Genomic DNA, 14,999 nt, shown 5'->3' on the forward strand with positions numbered 1-14,999 from the left:
GAGAGGATAGAAGTTGATAAAGTACAGGTAGGAACTGAAGAGAAACAGTCAAACAAAAGAGTTCTATTCAGTTACATCATAGGAAGGCAGACAACTAAATATTGACACATTTTATAAGTGCTTGTATACAAATGCTAGAACTCTAAATACTAAGATAGGTGAGCTTGAGTGCCTGGTATTAAATGAGGATATTGATAATAGGCATCACAGAAACTTGGTGGAACAATGCTAATCAGTCCGACAGAGTAATGCCAGGGTACAAAATATATAGGAATGACACAGTACATCGCACTGGTGGGGGAGTGGCACTATATGTGAAAGAAAGCATACAGTTGAATATAGTAAAAATCTTCAATGAATCAAACTGTACCATAGAATCTCTATGGATAGAAATTCCATGCTTGAGTAATAAGAGTATAGCAGTAGGAATATACTACCGACCACCTCACCACGATGGTGACTGTAATTGTGAAATGCTCAGGGAGATTAGAGAGGCTACAAAAACAGAAAACTCAATAATAATGGGGGATTTCAACTATCCCCATATTGACTGGGAATGTGTCACCTCAGGGTGGGATCCAGAGATAAAATTTCTAGACACCATTAATGACTGCTTCTTGGAGCAGCTAGTCCCGGAACCCACAAGGCAAGGCAATTCTTGGTTTAATCCTAAATGGTCTAAGAGGTGAATACAGTTGAATTGCTTGGTAATAGCAACCATAATTTAATTAAAGTTAACATCCTTGTAAAGGGGAAAATACCAAAGAAACCCGCCACAGTAGCATTTAACTTCAAAATAGGGGAACTACACAGAAATGAGGAGGCCAGTTAAACGGAAATTAAAAGGCACAATCACAAAAATGAAATAGTTGCAAGCTGCACACCCCCCCCCCCCCATAATAGAGGCTCAAACTATATGTATACCACAAATGTATTAAAATAAGTAAGAGGACCAAAACATTTCCACCATGGCTAAACAGAGTAAAAGAGGTGGTTAGAGACCTCTTTTAAAAGTTAGAAGTCAAATCTTATTGAGAAAAATAGAAAAGTGCATAAGCTCTAGCAAGTCAAGTAAAATTAGGCAGGCCAAAAAAAAAAAAAAATCTGAAGAGCAACTAGCAAAAGACATAAAAACTAAAAACAATTTTTTTTTTAAGTACATCAGAAGCCGGAAGCCTGTCAAACAATCAGTGGGGCCACAGGATAATCAAGTAGCACTCAGGGAATTCTTTGCACCGGTGCCTTTATTGCCGAGGCTGTGAGGGAGATTCCCACACCTGAGCCATTCTTTTTAGGTGACAAATCTGAGGAACTGACCCAGACTGAGGTGTCAGTAGAAGAGGTTTTGGACCATATTGATAAATTAAACAATAAGTCACCAGGACCAGATGGTATTCACCCAAGAGTTCTAGAGAAACTCATATATTAAAATGCTGAACTACGAACTGTGGTATGTAACCTATAGGTTAAATCAGCCTCTGTACCAGATGACCTGCAGATGCCTAATGTAACACCAATTTTTAAAAAGGGCTACAGAGGCAATCCTGGCAATTACAGGCCAATAAGCCTAATTTAAGTACCAGGCAAATTGGTTGAAACTATAGTAATGAATAGAATTATCGGACACCTGGATGAACATGATATGTTGAGGAAGAGTTAACGTGGCTTTTGTAAAGGGAAATCCATGGTTCATCAATCTATTAGAATTCTTTGAGGGTGTCAACAAGCACATGGAAAAGGATGATACAGTGGATATAGTGTAGTTGGACTTCCAGAAGGCCTTTGACAAGGTCCATCGCCAAAGGTTCTTAAGCAAAGTAAGCTGTCACAGGATAAGAGGAAAGCTCCTCCATGGATCAGTAACTGGTTTAAAAAAATAGGAAACAAAGGGTAGGAATAAATGGTCATTTGTCACAGTGGAGAGAGGTACATAGAAGGGTTCCCCAAGGATCTATACTGGGACCAGTGCTGTTCAACATATTCATAAATTATCTGGAAAAAAGGGGAAAGAGTGAAATGGCAAAGTTTGCAGATGATCTAAAATTACTCAAGATAGGTAAGTCCAAAGCTGACTGCAAATAGTTACGAAGCAATCTCACAAAACTGGGTGACTGGGCAACAAAATGGCAGATGAAATTCAGTGTTGATAAATGCAAAGTAATGCATATTGGAAAACATAATCCCAACTATACACACAAAATGATGGGGTCTAAATTAGCTGCTACCACTCAAGAAAGAGATCTTGGAGTCATTGTGGATAGTTCTCTGAAAACATCTTCTCAATGTGCAGTGGTAGACTGTGATGGGGTGTTCACCCCACACCAGAAAGAAAGGGGTTAAAAGCAGCCTAGGGAGGCTGTACAGGAAGCAGTCAATTGGAGGGATACTGTACAGAACAGCCAATCCCAGTGGGCTCACATAAAATGAGTTGCAGGGCCAGAGTAAGTCAGTTGCTGCAGGGAACCCACGGAGGGTTCCTAGCAGTCTGTAGGAAGGTAGCACCTTGGACAGAACAATTGCTGGCAGGGAGCAAGGGAGCTCTTGGCTGGCTGCTGGGACTTGCGGGCTGGAGGCCCTGAGAAGAAGGCAAAGAAGGGGCTGGAGCCACGAGGAAGTGGCTCAGGGGACTTAAGCAGCACTGGTGGAGAAGTTAAAGAGAGGTAGCTGGATGCTGCTATCTACAGGGTCCCTGCGCTGGGACCTGGAATAGTGGGTGGGTCTGGGTCCCCCCACACTCACCAATGGGGAAGTGGCTGGACTGTAGAACTTTGAGATACTTCCCCCTGGAAAGGAGACAACACGGATGGTGACATAGCTGGAGGGCTGAGTCATGAAGAGGACGCTGTGGCTCCTGGACTAAGGAGAAGGCAGTGGGGGAGGCACCACCAGGAGAGGGTGCACTGGCTGAGAGAGCTAATCTCTGAGAGGGCCAGCAGGAGGTGCTGCTCTGGTGAGTGAAAAAACTAGCAATGTTAGGAACCATTAGGAAAGGGATAGATAATAAGACAGAAAATATCATAATTCTACTATATAAATCCACAGTACACCCATACCTTGAATACTGCATGCAGTTCTGGTCACCCCATCTCAAAAAAGATATATTAGAATAGGAAAAAATATAAAGAATGGCAACAAAAATGATTAGGGGTCTGAAATAGCTTCCATGTGAGGAGAGATTAAAAACACTGGGACGGTTCATGTTTTCTTTTAGAAAAGAGAAAACTAAAGAGGGATATGATAGAAGTCTATAAAATCATAAATGGTGTAGAACAAGTGAATAAGGAAGTGTTATTTACTCCTTCACATAATACAAGTACCGGGACCACCCAATGTAATTAATAGGCAGCAGGTTTAAAACAAACATAAGGAAGTCCTTCTTCATACAATGCACAGTCAACCTGTGGAACTCATTGCCAGGGGGGGTCTGTGAAGGCCAAAAGTATGACTGGGTTCAATAAAGAATTAGATAAGTTCATGGACGATAGGTCCATCAATGGCTAATAGTGAGGGTGAGGGATGCAACCCCCTGCTCTGGGTGTCCCTAAACCTCTGACTGCCAGAAGCTGGGATTGGACGACAGGGGATGGATCACACAATAATTGCCTGTTCTGTTAATTTCCTCTGAAGCATCTGGGACTGGTCATTGTCAGAGACAGGATACTGAGCTAGATGGACCATTGGTCTGACCTCGTATGGCCGTTCTTATGTTCCTATGATATTTAGAGTCTGACCCTGCACTACTGAGGTCAGTGGGGACTTCAATGGGGATCAAGCTCTTAGTCACTTACTGAGGTTTTGGCCTGCACAATGCCTCCATTGAGAAGCACCAGGAATATCACTGAGCCATGATTTCATTTTCATACACTCTTCCATGCTAGAGTTTCAAAGTAGCAGCCGTGTTAGTCTGTATCCGCAAAAAGAACAGGAGTACTTGTGGCACCTTAGAGCATAAGCTGTAGCCCACGAAAGCTTATGCTCAAATAAATTTGTTAGTATCTCCAAGCTAGAGTGTTTCCTATGAGAAGGCTTTCACCTGATTTAATGGCCTGGGCTGGGAGTCGTGACCAATGCTCCCTGTGATCTCTAATTAGCACAATTATCCCATTTTTATGAGGCTTCTGATTGCTTAACGTCCCCTGGGCTTAAGCTAAGCTTGCAGCTCATCACTAGGGCAGCAGGTGGTGTATAGGCAGTGTCATTGCACACGCAGCTGATATGGGGCTTAAGGACAACCAAATCATTCCCCACTTCCAATTAACCTCCCACTCACATGAGCACCATGGTTAACCAAGAAACTTGTCATCAGTTCCTCCTCCTCCCCACCCCACCATAGTCAGTTCCTCAGAAGGAGATTGCTTAATTTTGTGTTTGACAAATCTGAGCAAAAAAACAACCCTCCGCAGAAGGACAAAGATATCGGGCTTTGTCTGTCTCCGAATCTTGGAAGAACCCTTATAAAATCCTCTCCCAAACCACAAGCCTGTATACTTTTACCTGCAATATTAGCTAGGGTCACACTTTAAGAACAACTGTCAGGCAAGCAAGTGACCCTCCCCCCCCCCCCGCTGCCAGTCAGCACTGTGGGACTGCTCTGAAAGATGCCATGCACAGAGAGCCTCACTGTTTCACAACCCAGAGATAAGTCATGTCCAAAACACACAGGGTAGCTGCTCTGAAACAAAGGTCACTTCCTCCGATCCACCCCTCTCCAAGCAAGCCAGTATCCAGCTACCTACTTCCATCCCCATCCTAACCACGCAAGGGAACCAATGGGATATTCTGAAGTGAGTTAATGCTAGACCGATCGGTTCCTCTCTGGTACCTCTAGTCTAAACTCATTACAAGTCCTCTGCCCTGGCAGTGATACCCTCCACCCCAGACAAGTGGCTTGACAGAGAACAGGGGAGAGCTCCTTTCCCACCTGTGTGCACTAGCAGAGAAAACAGAGCAGCAAGTAGCCACAGAGCCCCATGGACTAAACACCTTAGGCCAAATGCCTCCATGGAGTTACTCCAGTGACTTGTATTCAGCTCTTCCCCTCCCTGCCAGAGCCTTCACCTTAACCAAAGAAGCAGCTGTGGACTAGTCCCCTGCAGAGTTGCCCACAACTGGTTTTTCTCTTAGTGTCTCCATCCCTACCATGTACCATGAGAGAATAAAAACATACCGGGAGGGAGAGTTTTTGTCAGCAGTGCGACCTGATACACTCCAGTTCTGTGGGAAAAAACTTCAGTTCCTTTGGAAAATGCCAGCACCTCCAGACTTAAATTACCTCTGTTTTGTTATTTAGTCCTAAGCTGGCCCCCCTACCCCTTCTCCCCATACAGGTGAGGAGACAGAGTAAACTCGTGCCATCAGTTTACTCTCCACCCTAAAAATGACCCAGTGACTCAGGTACAGAGCCCCTTTTTAATATCCTGTATTAAAGGCTGTGAGGACAGAGATGGTACTGATGATGTAATCTAACCCAATACCGATATGGTCATGTGTGATCCAATGAACTGCCTAGTCTGTAACCCCTCCTCTCACTTTGAATGCTGGCTCTTTCCAGACAGGTCTCAGGGTGATTTTCACCTTGCGTGTATTTTTTTCCCCTCCCTTCCACAGAACAATGTAATGAGAAACCAGACAGGCAAGCAGGCAAGCAAGCAAGCAAAAAGCATATTTACTACCTAGTGCTGCACTTTCTCCCTGGTTAAAGCAGCTGCAACATTACACAGTCCCATAGACCTTTATTTATCCATTTGCCATGTTTATTCTCTGGAATACCCAGCAGGCTTGACTGCATGACAAGTTCTGTATGGGCCTTCTGACCTCTGTGACATTGTCACTTGCAGAGTGCCTGGAGGTCATTCAATGTGCTCTCTTTCCTCTCCAGTTACATCCCACCCCAATCTGGAAGGGGAGAGGTGTTTCAGGGGTCACTTCCGCAAATGTACAAAGCCTATCTTTTTCTGGTTACAAAATCACTTTGCAGGAGGAAGCCTCCTAAATTCCAGTCGGGATACGCTGCCCGTTGTTGTCGGAGAGATCTAGGTTCAGTTCCTAGCTCTGCCACTACCTTGCTGTGTGACCTTGGGCAAGTCTCTTAATCTGCCCTTGCCTTAGTTCCCCACTGGTAAAATTCCTTTCTTCCACCTTTTGTCTGTCTTGTCTATTTTGACTGTACGCTTTTCAGGGCTGGGACAGTCTCTTACTGTGTGTATAGGATTTAGCACAATGAGGTCTTAGGCACTAGTAGAATACAAATAAATTAGGCCTGAAAATGGCTGGCAATATTCAACCTACTCAGGAAGTTTTTCTGGCTAAGATGTAAGGTGCACAGCACCATGTCGGGGCGGGGCATGGGGGGTCTTCACTAGAAAAAAAAAATCAACCCGTTGTACTCTTGTGAAATGAGGTTGGCTCAGCTGTGTGTATAATGCTGTTTCTTCTTGCCTGCATGGACACGAAGTCAAAGAGTCCTTACCAGGGTTAAACAATTATCCTATAACGTCATTATAATATGATTTTCTCTACACACAGACAAGTAAAAATCCATCAGGTTTATAAAGCTTGTTGGGCCACAAGCATGTTTTATACGAGTTTAAACATGGTTATTTTTTGTAGCGTAGTGTCCCTCGAGTGGCTATTTTACTGTAACATTTGTCTTTGGCTGCTTGCTCTCTCCTCAGTTCATTGTAATTTCTCTGCTCGTTCAGCGACACCTGCTCCCGCGCAATGTTTCCACACTGTTCAGCAGAGGAGCTGTTCCTCTACTTGTGTGCATCAGTGTACAGGGGGAGAGAGAGGGAGACTGAATATCCCTCTCCCCTCCAGACAAAGTCAGCCCCCTAGGTCAGGGTCTAACAGAGAAGCAGCGTGCGGAGAAGCCCCTGCACTGAACCCACACAAAAGCTGCCTCTTCCAGGCCCACTGCAGCATAAGATAGGAGGATGCAAATTGTTCCTCTCAGTTACCAGGCTGATTGGTCCCTCACTGGTCAAGGAAATCAAACTTAGGATTCCCTTAGATGATAACAGGCTTCTACCATCTGCTTCCCCAGCACTGTTCAACAAGCAAGGAGCTGAAACAAGACAAGAGCATGAATCCTATTCACCTGCAGCATGCCATCTGCCCCGCACTGAGTCAGGTGTGTCTATTTACCCTTCACCCCATTTCCAAGTGACTATCTAAAAAGGCTTGTCTGTTTCAGGGATTTTTGCACTGATATAAGCTATGCTCATGTAAAGCCCCAGCGCAGATGCATTTGCACTGGGGTAAAGTGGGGCTGAAACTGGGGCAAGTTTATATAGTCACCTCTTCAGAGATGGAGGCTGTTTGCACAATGGCTTGCACAGTGGGGCGCTGATCCCTGATTTGGAGCCTCTAAGGGCCACTAAAGTTGTCCCGGTGAAGCTCAGCCATACAGGGTTTTCTTCTCTATTATAGCTACATTGGTATGGCTATACCAGTATAAAAAAAACTAATAATAATTAGGGCTGTCAATTAATCATCGTTAACTCAAGTGATTAACTCAAAACAAATTAACTTGATTTAAAAAAATAATTGTGATTAATCGCAGTTTTAATTGTACTGTTAATTCCAATTTAAATTTATTATAAATATTTTTGAATGTTTTTCTACTTTTTAAATATATTGATTTCAATTACTACACAGTGAAGTGCAGTGCTTACTTATTACTTATTACAAATATCTGCACTGTAACAAAGATAAACAAAAGAAATACTATTTTTCAATTCACCTCGTACAAGTACTGTAGTGCAATCTCCTTATCGTGAAAGTGCAACTTACAAATGTAGATTTGTTTTTGTTACATAACTGCATTCAAAAATAAAACAAGGTAAAACTTTAGAGCCTACAAGTCCACTCAGTCCTACTTGTTATTTAGTCAATTGCTAAGACAAGTTTGTTTATATCTACAAGGTCCTACCTATAATTCCCCACCCTGTAATGCACTTTCATGATAAAGAGATCGCACTGCCTCAGATGAATTGAAAAATACTATTTCTTTGGTATATCTTTTTTAGAGTGCAAATATCTGTAATCAGAAATAATAACAAAGTAAGCACTGTATCCTTTGTGTTGTGTAGTAATTGAAATCAATATATTTGAAAATATAGAAAACATCCAAAATATTTAAATAAATGATATTCTATTATTATTTAACAGCACGATTAAAACTGTGATTAATCGCAATAAATTGTTTTAATCATTTGACAGCCCTAATAATAATTAGACGAGCCCTGAATGGTACTCAGAGATGCTGCAATAGCAGTCTCACCCATGCAGTGGTATGCCAGCAATACGTGAGTGGCCATGTGAGATTATGCAGAATACCTGCACTCTGCTGTGTCGTGAGTTGAAGCTTGTGGCACAGCCTCCCTTATTGCTGTTACAGATGTTTTTTTTAAACGACATACAGCCCAGTCAGCTGGGTATGTTAGCTCCATTCAAGTGCTGGAGAAGAGGCCAATGAGTTGTGGCCAACCGAAGGTACTGTACCAGAGCTGAGCTGAGAATGCAGAAGTTCCTTGTGTGCAGGTCTGTGCTTAGGCTACTAGACCCCTGTGATGCCTCTCTCCTGTGTGAGCTCCCAGTCAGGCAAGATACCAAACTTTCTGACTGATCAAGTTCCTCCTTTGGTCTGGCCCACTTTAGAGTTTAATTCTACCAGAAGGATCAAATTAGAGAGATGGCCCAATCTGCAAGATTTGAGTCAGAGACCGTGGGTCCAATTCTTCCCCTTGGGAAATCACTTACACTGCATAATGGGTTTGTAAAGCTGCAATTCCCATGTGATATCATTTCACACTCACTTTGCACTGGTGTAAGTAATTACGCATGTAACAGGGCAAGGGAGAATTAAGCCTAAATTAATAGACATAATGAGTGACTAAGGCGTGTGCTTAAGCTCATGTATTCAACCATATTAGGCAGGAGATTGCATGGCAGTTCCACAGGGACTGCCTGATTCTCAATTACACCATCTCAGGCACTTATGTGCCTCCCCTATTACCATACTGTTGGGGTGCCTCACAATCTTTAATGACTTGATCCTCAATGCACCCCTCAGAGACAGGGCAGTTACACATGGGAAACCGAAGCTCAGCGAGATTGAGTGACCTGCCCAAAGTCACACAGGAAGTCTGTTGCGAAGCCAGTCTCCCAAATCCCAGGCTGATGCCCAAACCATTGGGAAACGCTTCCTCTCTAAAGGCCCCTTGACACCACTCTGGCAGTATAAACAAGAATCCGGACTCTGATTTTTCAGAAGTGCTGAGTATCCAGAACTCCAGCTGACGTCAATGGGAGAATGCAGATGCTCAGCATCTCTGAAAGTCAGGCCTTGACTTAACGCACACCCAGGACAGAGGTGATGTTACCGCTCCAGGGACCTGGGAGTGTCTGGAAGTTATAAGAGGGCAGGGGAAGGTGTTTCATCTTAATACAGGTCTATCGCATCTTACGCGCATTTAACATGCGCGATTTCAACTTTACGTGGTCGGCAAAAACAAAAAAAAGAGAAAAACAACAGTTTTAATACTATACCTGTAGTGCGGGCGATTTCGCCCGCCATTGAACTCAATGGGGTTTTGGCTATACGCGGGTTTCGCTTTACGCGCTAACCGCGGAACAGAACCCCCGCGTAAGATGAGACAGACCTGTACTTAGAATGTCAGACCTGTACTTAGAATGCTGTGAAATACCTGCATCCCATGTTACTGTGACTGCTTTGCCATTCTAACAGTCAGAAGAAAGAAGCCTTCCCTGTATAGGAAGGGGGAGGAACTCAGAGCCCAGTGCCATGTCAGATGGCAGAGTGGTATTATGAAGGAAGCCTATGCTATGCATTACTCTGGAAGTGAGTTGCTAGGGAGTGGCTTCAGGGTAACTTCAGTAGTTTTCTGAGGACTAATCTTTGTACAACATGCCAGTGTGGCTCCTGGGAACATGCTTAGTGAGCCCCAGTGCTGCCAATTCTCATGATATTTGGTGTTTCCTTAAAGCTCTAGGTCCTGGAATCATGTGATTGTATGAAACACTCAGCTTTCATTAAAAAAAAAAAAAATGAAGTTTCTAGCCCTCATGGTTGAGATGAAAGGACAGCTCTCAAACACCGGAAGGCAGATAACATGAACCCCAAGTGTGCTAGTTTTAAAAATCACATGATTTAAGCCAATCTTATGATTTTTTGGCACCTGACTCATGATTGTTATATGCTGGAGGCTGGCAACACTATGTTAGCTCTTACTTTCTTGTGTCTTAAATGGGAAATGTGCCCCTCCCTGCCCCACTCTGGGAAGAGGGTTCCCTCCATACCCCGCAGCTCCCTCTGGCCCACATGTGGGGATGAAGGGGTCTCTCTCTGTACAGTAGGTGTTAGTTTCCCCAGCAAAGACTATTGTAGCTATGGGGGGGAGGGAAATGAAACTAGAAAAAGGTGAAAGGGGTACTCAGTATTATTTACTCGGGAGTGTATTGCACAAACTTTGGTATGCAGCCCAGAAATATTTGATTTATTGCATTAAAAAGGGAAATGAAATCTTGCTTAACTCTTCTAAAGACAGCTGGCAGAATCTGGAGAAGGGATTTCAAAGTCAGTGTTAGTAGCCTAATTTAACTTTTTCTGATTTACTCCAGGTTTTGGAAGCAAATACAGCAAAGCAAGCGGAACGATAAAGAGAGAAGAGTTGAGCCGTTTAATCAGAAATTGTGGTGATTGGAGTGTTCTGGCAAGTGATATTCTCACAACACATTGAACTGGCTTTAGGTCTCGGCAGAGCATGGTTAACCCTTTCAGTTCCATTTCAAATAAGTGATCAGTATGTGTATTTTATCCCTCTCTCACTGAAGCCAGTAAACCACCCCCCCCCACACACACACACACACCCCGCCCCAGCCGTTCTCTAGATATAGAAGCTTTTAAAGCAAAGACAAACCAAAGTAGGATTTGAGAGCTCAGTCCCAGGATATGCACTGGTAGTAGACAGGAGAAGGTGGGCCACCTGCAGTGCTCCTACGTAATCCTGGAAAAGCATCAGATTCTCTGTCCCTCTAAAAATAAGTCCTGTGTTTGCTTTATTTTAAAAACTAGAGCAATTCCTTCTTATAATGCTCTGTTATGCAGCTGGGGCCTGATCCAAAACCCATTGTCATCGATGGAAAGACTCGCAATGACTTCACTGGGCTTTGGATGAAGACTCTGTGTAGTAGTTTGGTCCAGCCAGTGATCCTCCCACACAGGTTATAGTAAAGGATCATCAGTAGAAAGCACACACACACACACACACACACACACACACACATACATACATTTTGGCTTTGAGATTTTGCTGGGAAGGGGGAAAAGCCCAACATTTTTTTTGCAGGAAAAGTGGATTTGTTTATCCCTTTAAGAATTTTCACAGCAAGCCCCTTTGAAAGGTTAAGTGAACATGTGCCTGTCAACAAATCTGAGCGGGTTTTACAACTGTGACCCATTCTCCCCACCACCAAACCTGTCAGTTTTGGTCCAGAGAAGCCCAAACCAGAAATGTCATCTGGTTTTATTGCCCCAGATTATGGTGTTTCATTGTTTCCTTAATATGCAACCGGAGTCACCCTCACAAAACCTTGGACCCAGACTCCTGAACTCTCCTACCTTGATCCAAACAAACCCAGGGGGAAAAATAAAAGCCCAACAACCTGTTATGTCAAAAAAACAAAACCTCCTTCTGCAAACCTTGGGCTCCACAGCCTGTCCTGCTGTTAGTAAGAAAACTATATACTTTGTATAGGGAAGTTCCAACCTAAGGGTTTAAAACAGAGGCTCTCCCAAAGTGTCTATTTAAAACCACCCACACAAGTCTTATTTTTACCCTTGATTACTCGATGTTGCCTGAGCAAGACCTAGTGTATCAGAAACCCTGTTGACGTACCACTGGTTGAAAGCAAGGCAGCCACATCTGCTGGTACAGTTATGTTAAATCTAAGTTTCCTCGTGTGCCCCAATTCCCTACCGCTGAACAGAGTGTTAAAACCTTTCCAAGTTGCTCTCTTAAAACAATTACTGTAGGGAAAAGCAATTGGGAAGGAAGGAAGGAAGAAGAAGAAGAAGAAAAAAAAAAAAGACTCCACACAAAGTAGAAGGCTTCATGCCAACCATTAACTCTCATTCCATTTTGGCTTCATTTTCTTGTTTTTCCTCTCCGAATTTTCATTCCTCTGAGACCGAACATGCTGCAGTGTTTTTCAGAATAGTGCTTAATAATCTCTTTAGGCTCTGAAGCTAAAGAACTGTCCGTCCCTTCCACACAATGCACAATCTTAATATTCCCCACTGCCAAACAACTTAAGAAAAGCATACAATACTCCGTTAGAAGAAGTCTATTTAAAGTTCTGTCCAATAGCCCATAGGTGACCTTGCATGACCTCGTATAATAGAAATGAGATCCAAACACTCCAATCTGCACTCAGATTAGGGATGTTGTGCCTTGAACCCTCTAATATAAACACACACACACTTAAGGTGATCTTAGTATTTGCCTATGAAATAAACATTCCTATTTAGTTCCATATATCATTCTCCATGCACAGCCTCCCATGATCACCTGCTATGCAGTTTCCGACACTGGCTGTGGTGTTGGTATACAAGGGCAATGCTTCTCATTTACTTTTAAGCTTTAAATGAACATATGCACAAGCAGCAGAAAATCCATTAAAAAAAAAAGTGTGCTATGCTCCAACTCCAGTCTGGGAATCCCGGCATGATGCCAGTATCTCCATTCATACAAGGACTCAAGAGTCCAGAGCTAGCATATGAGTTTCCTGCGTTCCCCCAATGACAGGTCTCAACTCCCCTCCCCTTAGTGAAGAGCAATGTCCCAGCAGGTACAGTGCGCAGACATACACCAATTTTTTAAGCGTGAGCCACCCCCTTGCAGGAGCACAGCTCTCATCTCAGTCCTCTACAGCCAGTCCCTACCGTGCAATGCGGTTACAGCCTAGCCAGCAATTGGTGTCACCGTTCCCTTTTTTAACCTGTTAGGCTCTCACTGGGAGAAGTCCAGTCCTCTAGTTTAAAGTGAGGCGACTCAGTCTGGGCCGTCATTTGAGGTCCCTCTAGCGACCCTAAAGGGGAACTGCAGTCAGGGGGGAACTTCTGCTTTTCTGTTTCCAAAACCCAAGCTCCACACGCAACCGAGGAAGAAGGGGGGGTGGGTGCGGGGGGGAGCAGTTCATAAATACTCTCGCTCTCCTACACCGGTCACTTTTGCAAATATCCCATTGCACCCTCTTGCAAAGACTTCACCATCACTCACTTACACAGAAGATGCCGGGATGCAGCAACAAGAAATACAAACATTTCACCCAAACGCTGCTCCTGGTTGTAATCACGTTGTTTGCATGACTCCAAAGCTACACAACCAAAACCCTCCTGCCTTGCTTAAAAAAGAAAAAGCCAAGCCCGGCCCCTGGCTCCTGCAGGAGAGGGATCTCTCGCAGTAAGCTGGGCACCTTTTTTAGCTCATTTCCAACCCGTGTCCTTCTGTGAACTGGGGACACGCGCGCGCTAAGCAAAAGGAAGAGTCAGAGTGGAGTCTCTGGATCTGCTGGGCTGACCATCAAAAAGTCTGATGCTGCTGATCTTAGCTCAGCGAGCCCCCTGGCTGCCCCCTCTGCCCTGGCCCTGCCTGCTATAGTACTAGAGACAAGTCCAACATGGGTTGTTTAATGTTGTCCTTACCTTTAAACTTCCACTGCTACTTTCAACTTCTTGTGTGCAGACCTGGAGTAAGGCTGGGTGACTGTAGCATTCATCCATGTATCTCTCTGCTCCTGACATGCTTCTGTCCTGCTTGGTTTGTTTGTTTGCTGTTTAGTGTAATTTTGGGGGAGGTTTTTGGTGTGTCAAGTCCTTGTTTTACGAGGATGTTGCTGTTTTTTCTTTGCTGTCTCTTGGCTTGTTCTTGCTTTTCCAAGAGTCTGAGCTGGTGGGGCTTGGTTCTCCCAGCTGCAGCTATATTCTCAATTAGCTGCTCCACAACTGAGGAGACAGGCTGAGAGCACTCACTGCCCCTTCTTTTATACACCATCCAATGGGCATGCTCCAACTTCTACTGTAACAACGATCAAGGCAACTCAGCCAATAACCTTGCAGAAGTTATCTAACCCCTCTTTCCCCCTCCCTCTCTCTCTCTCTCTCGTGTAACCCTCGGAGTCTCACACTAGGAAAAAGTTTCAATAACATGGTTTCATAGAATGTTCCTCTCAGGGGGCTGAATGCAGCTACTGCTCCATGCAGAAAAAAATATCTGTCCTTTGGGTGAGGGCAGAAGGAGGATGTCTGCTTTCATTGCATGCTGCTTTTCAGATGCAGGTAAAATGAGCAATAAGCATGTGGACAGATGAATGCATTTTTTTATTTTTCAGAAAAGAGCAGATCATTCTGGGGCTGCCAAATGCCCTACTACGGCTACCAAATTCCAGACTAACGCTACCAAATGTTTAGGAATGGTTGCCTTTGAGCTCATTAGTGTTTCATTTAATTTCACCAATATTCCTATGGGGGAAAAAACCCAATATCAGCTGAGTCGTGATTCATTAGCCAATGGGTATCAAGTAGTGAGTCCACATTGTTCTTTTCCATGGGGCAAACTACCCATTTTGCACACTGAAATCTCTTCATCCAAGTCAGAGAGTACTTTTCTTTAAAGGTGCCTGTTTCATCTTGAATCTGATCTTTCCTCCTTTTACACAACTTCCTCTGAGCTCCTTAATTTGGTCAAAATTCCTCGCTTGCCAAGAAATAAAATCTAGATGGCTACTCTAATATTTGATCTTTATTTTCAATGGCAGCATTTTCACCGTTGGTCCTGCAGGTTACCTTCAAAATAACTCCTGGGGTAAAGACAAGTTTCAGTGATTAGTGAAGGTGATTTTCAGTCAGTGAAGAAGTTGGTATGGGAGTCAGGATTTACAGTCACCTACCTACTGAAGTGACTGGACACATGAAG

General features: G+C 43.9%; 1 protein-coding gene across 1 annotated transcript in view; it reads right to left on the reverse strand.

The window, feature by feature from the left end:
- The window catches only part of IGF2 (insulin like growth factor 2), a 31,562-nt gene extending 17,506 nt beyond the window's left edge, over positions 1–14,056 (reverse strand). The window contains exon 1 of the mRNA XM_024209134.2: positions 13,730–14,056. Within this exon, the coding sequence (XP_024064902.1) occupies positions 13,730–13,828 (99 nt within the window). The 5' untranslated portion in view covers positions 13,829–14,056. The remainder of the gene's footprint in view (positions 1–13,729) is intronic.
- Between the last annotated feature and the right edge of the window lie 943 nt (positions 14,057–14,999).

Source organism: Terrapene carolina, unplaced genomic scaffold (genome assembly GCF_002925995.2).
Source record: "Terrapene carolina triunguis isolate 2854851 unplaced genomic scaffold, T_m_triunguis-2.0 Scaffold171, whole genome shotgun sequence".
Lineage (NCBI taxonomy): Eukaryota > Metazoa > Chordata > Testudines > Emydidae > Terrapene > Terrapene triunguis.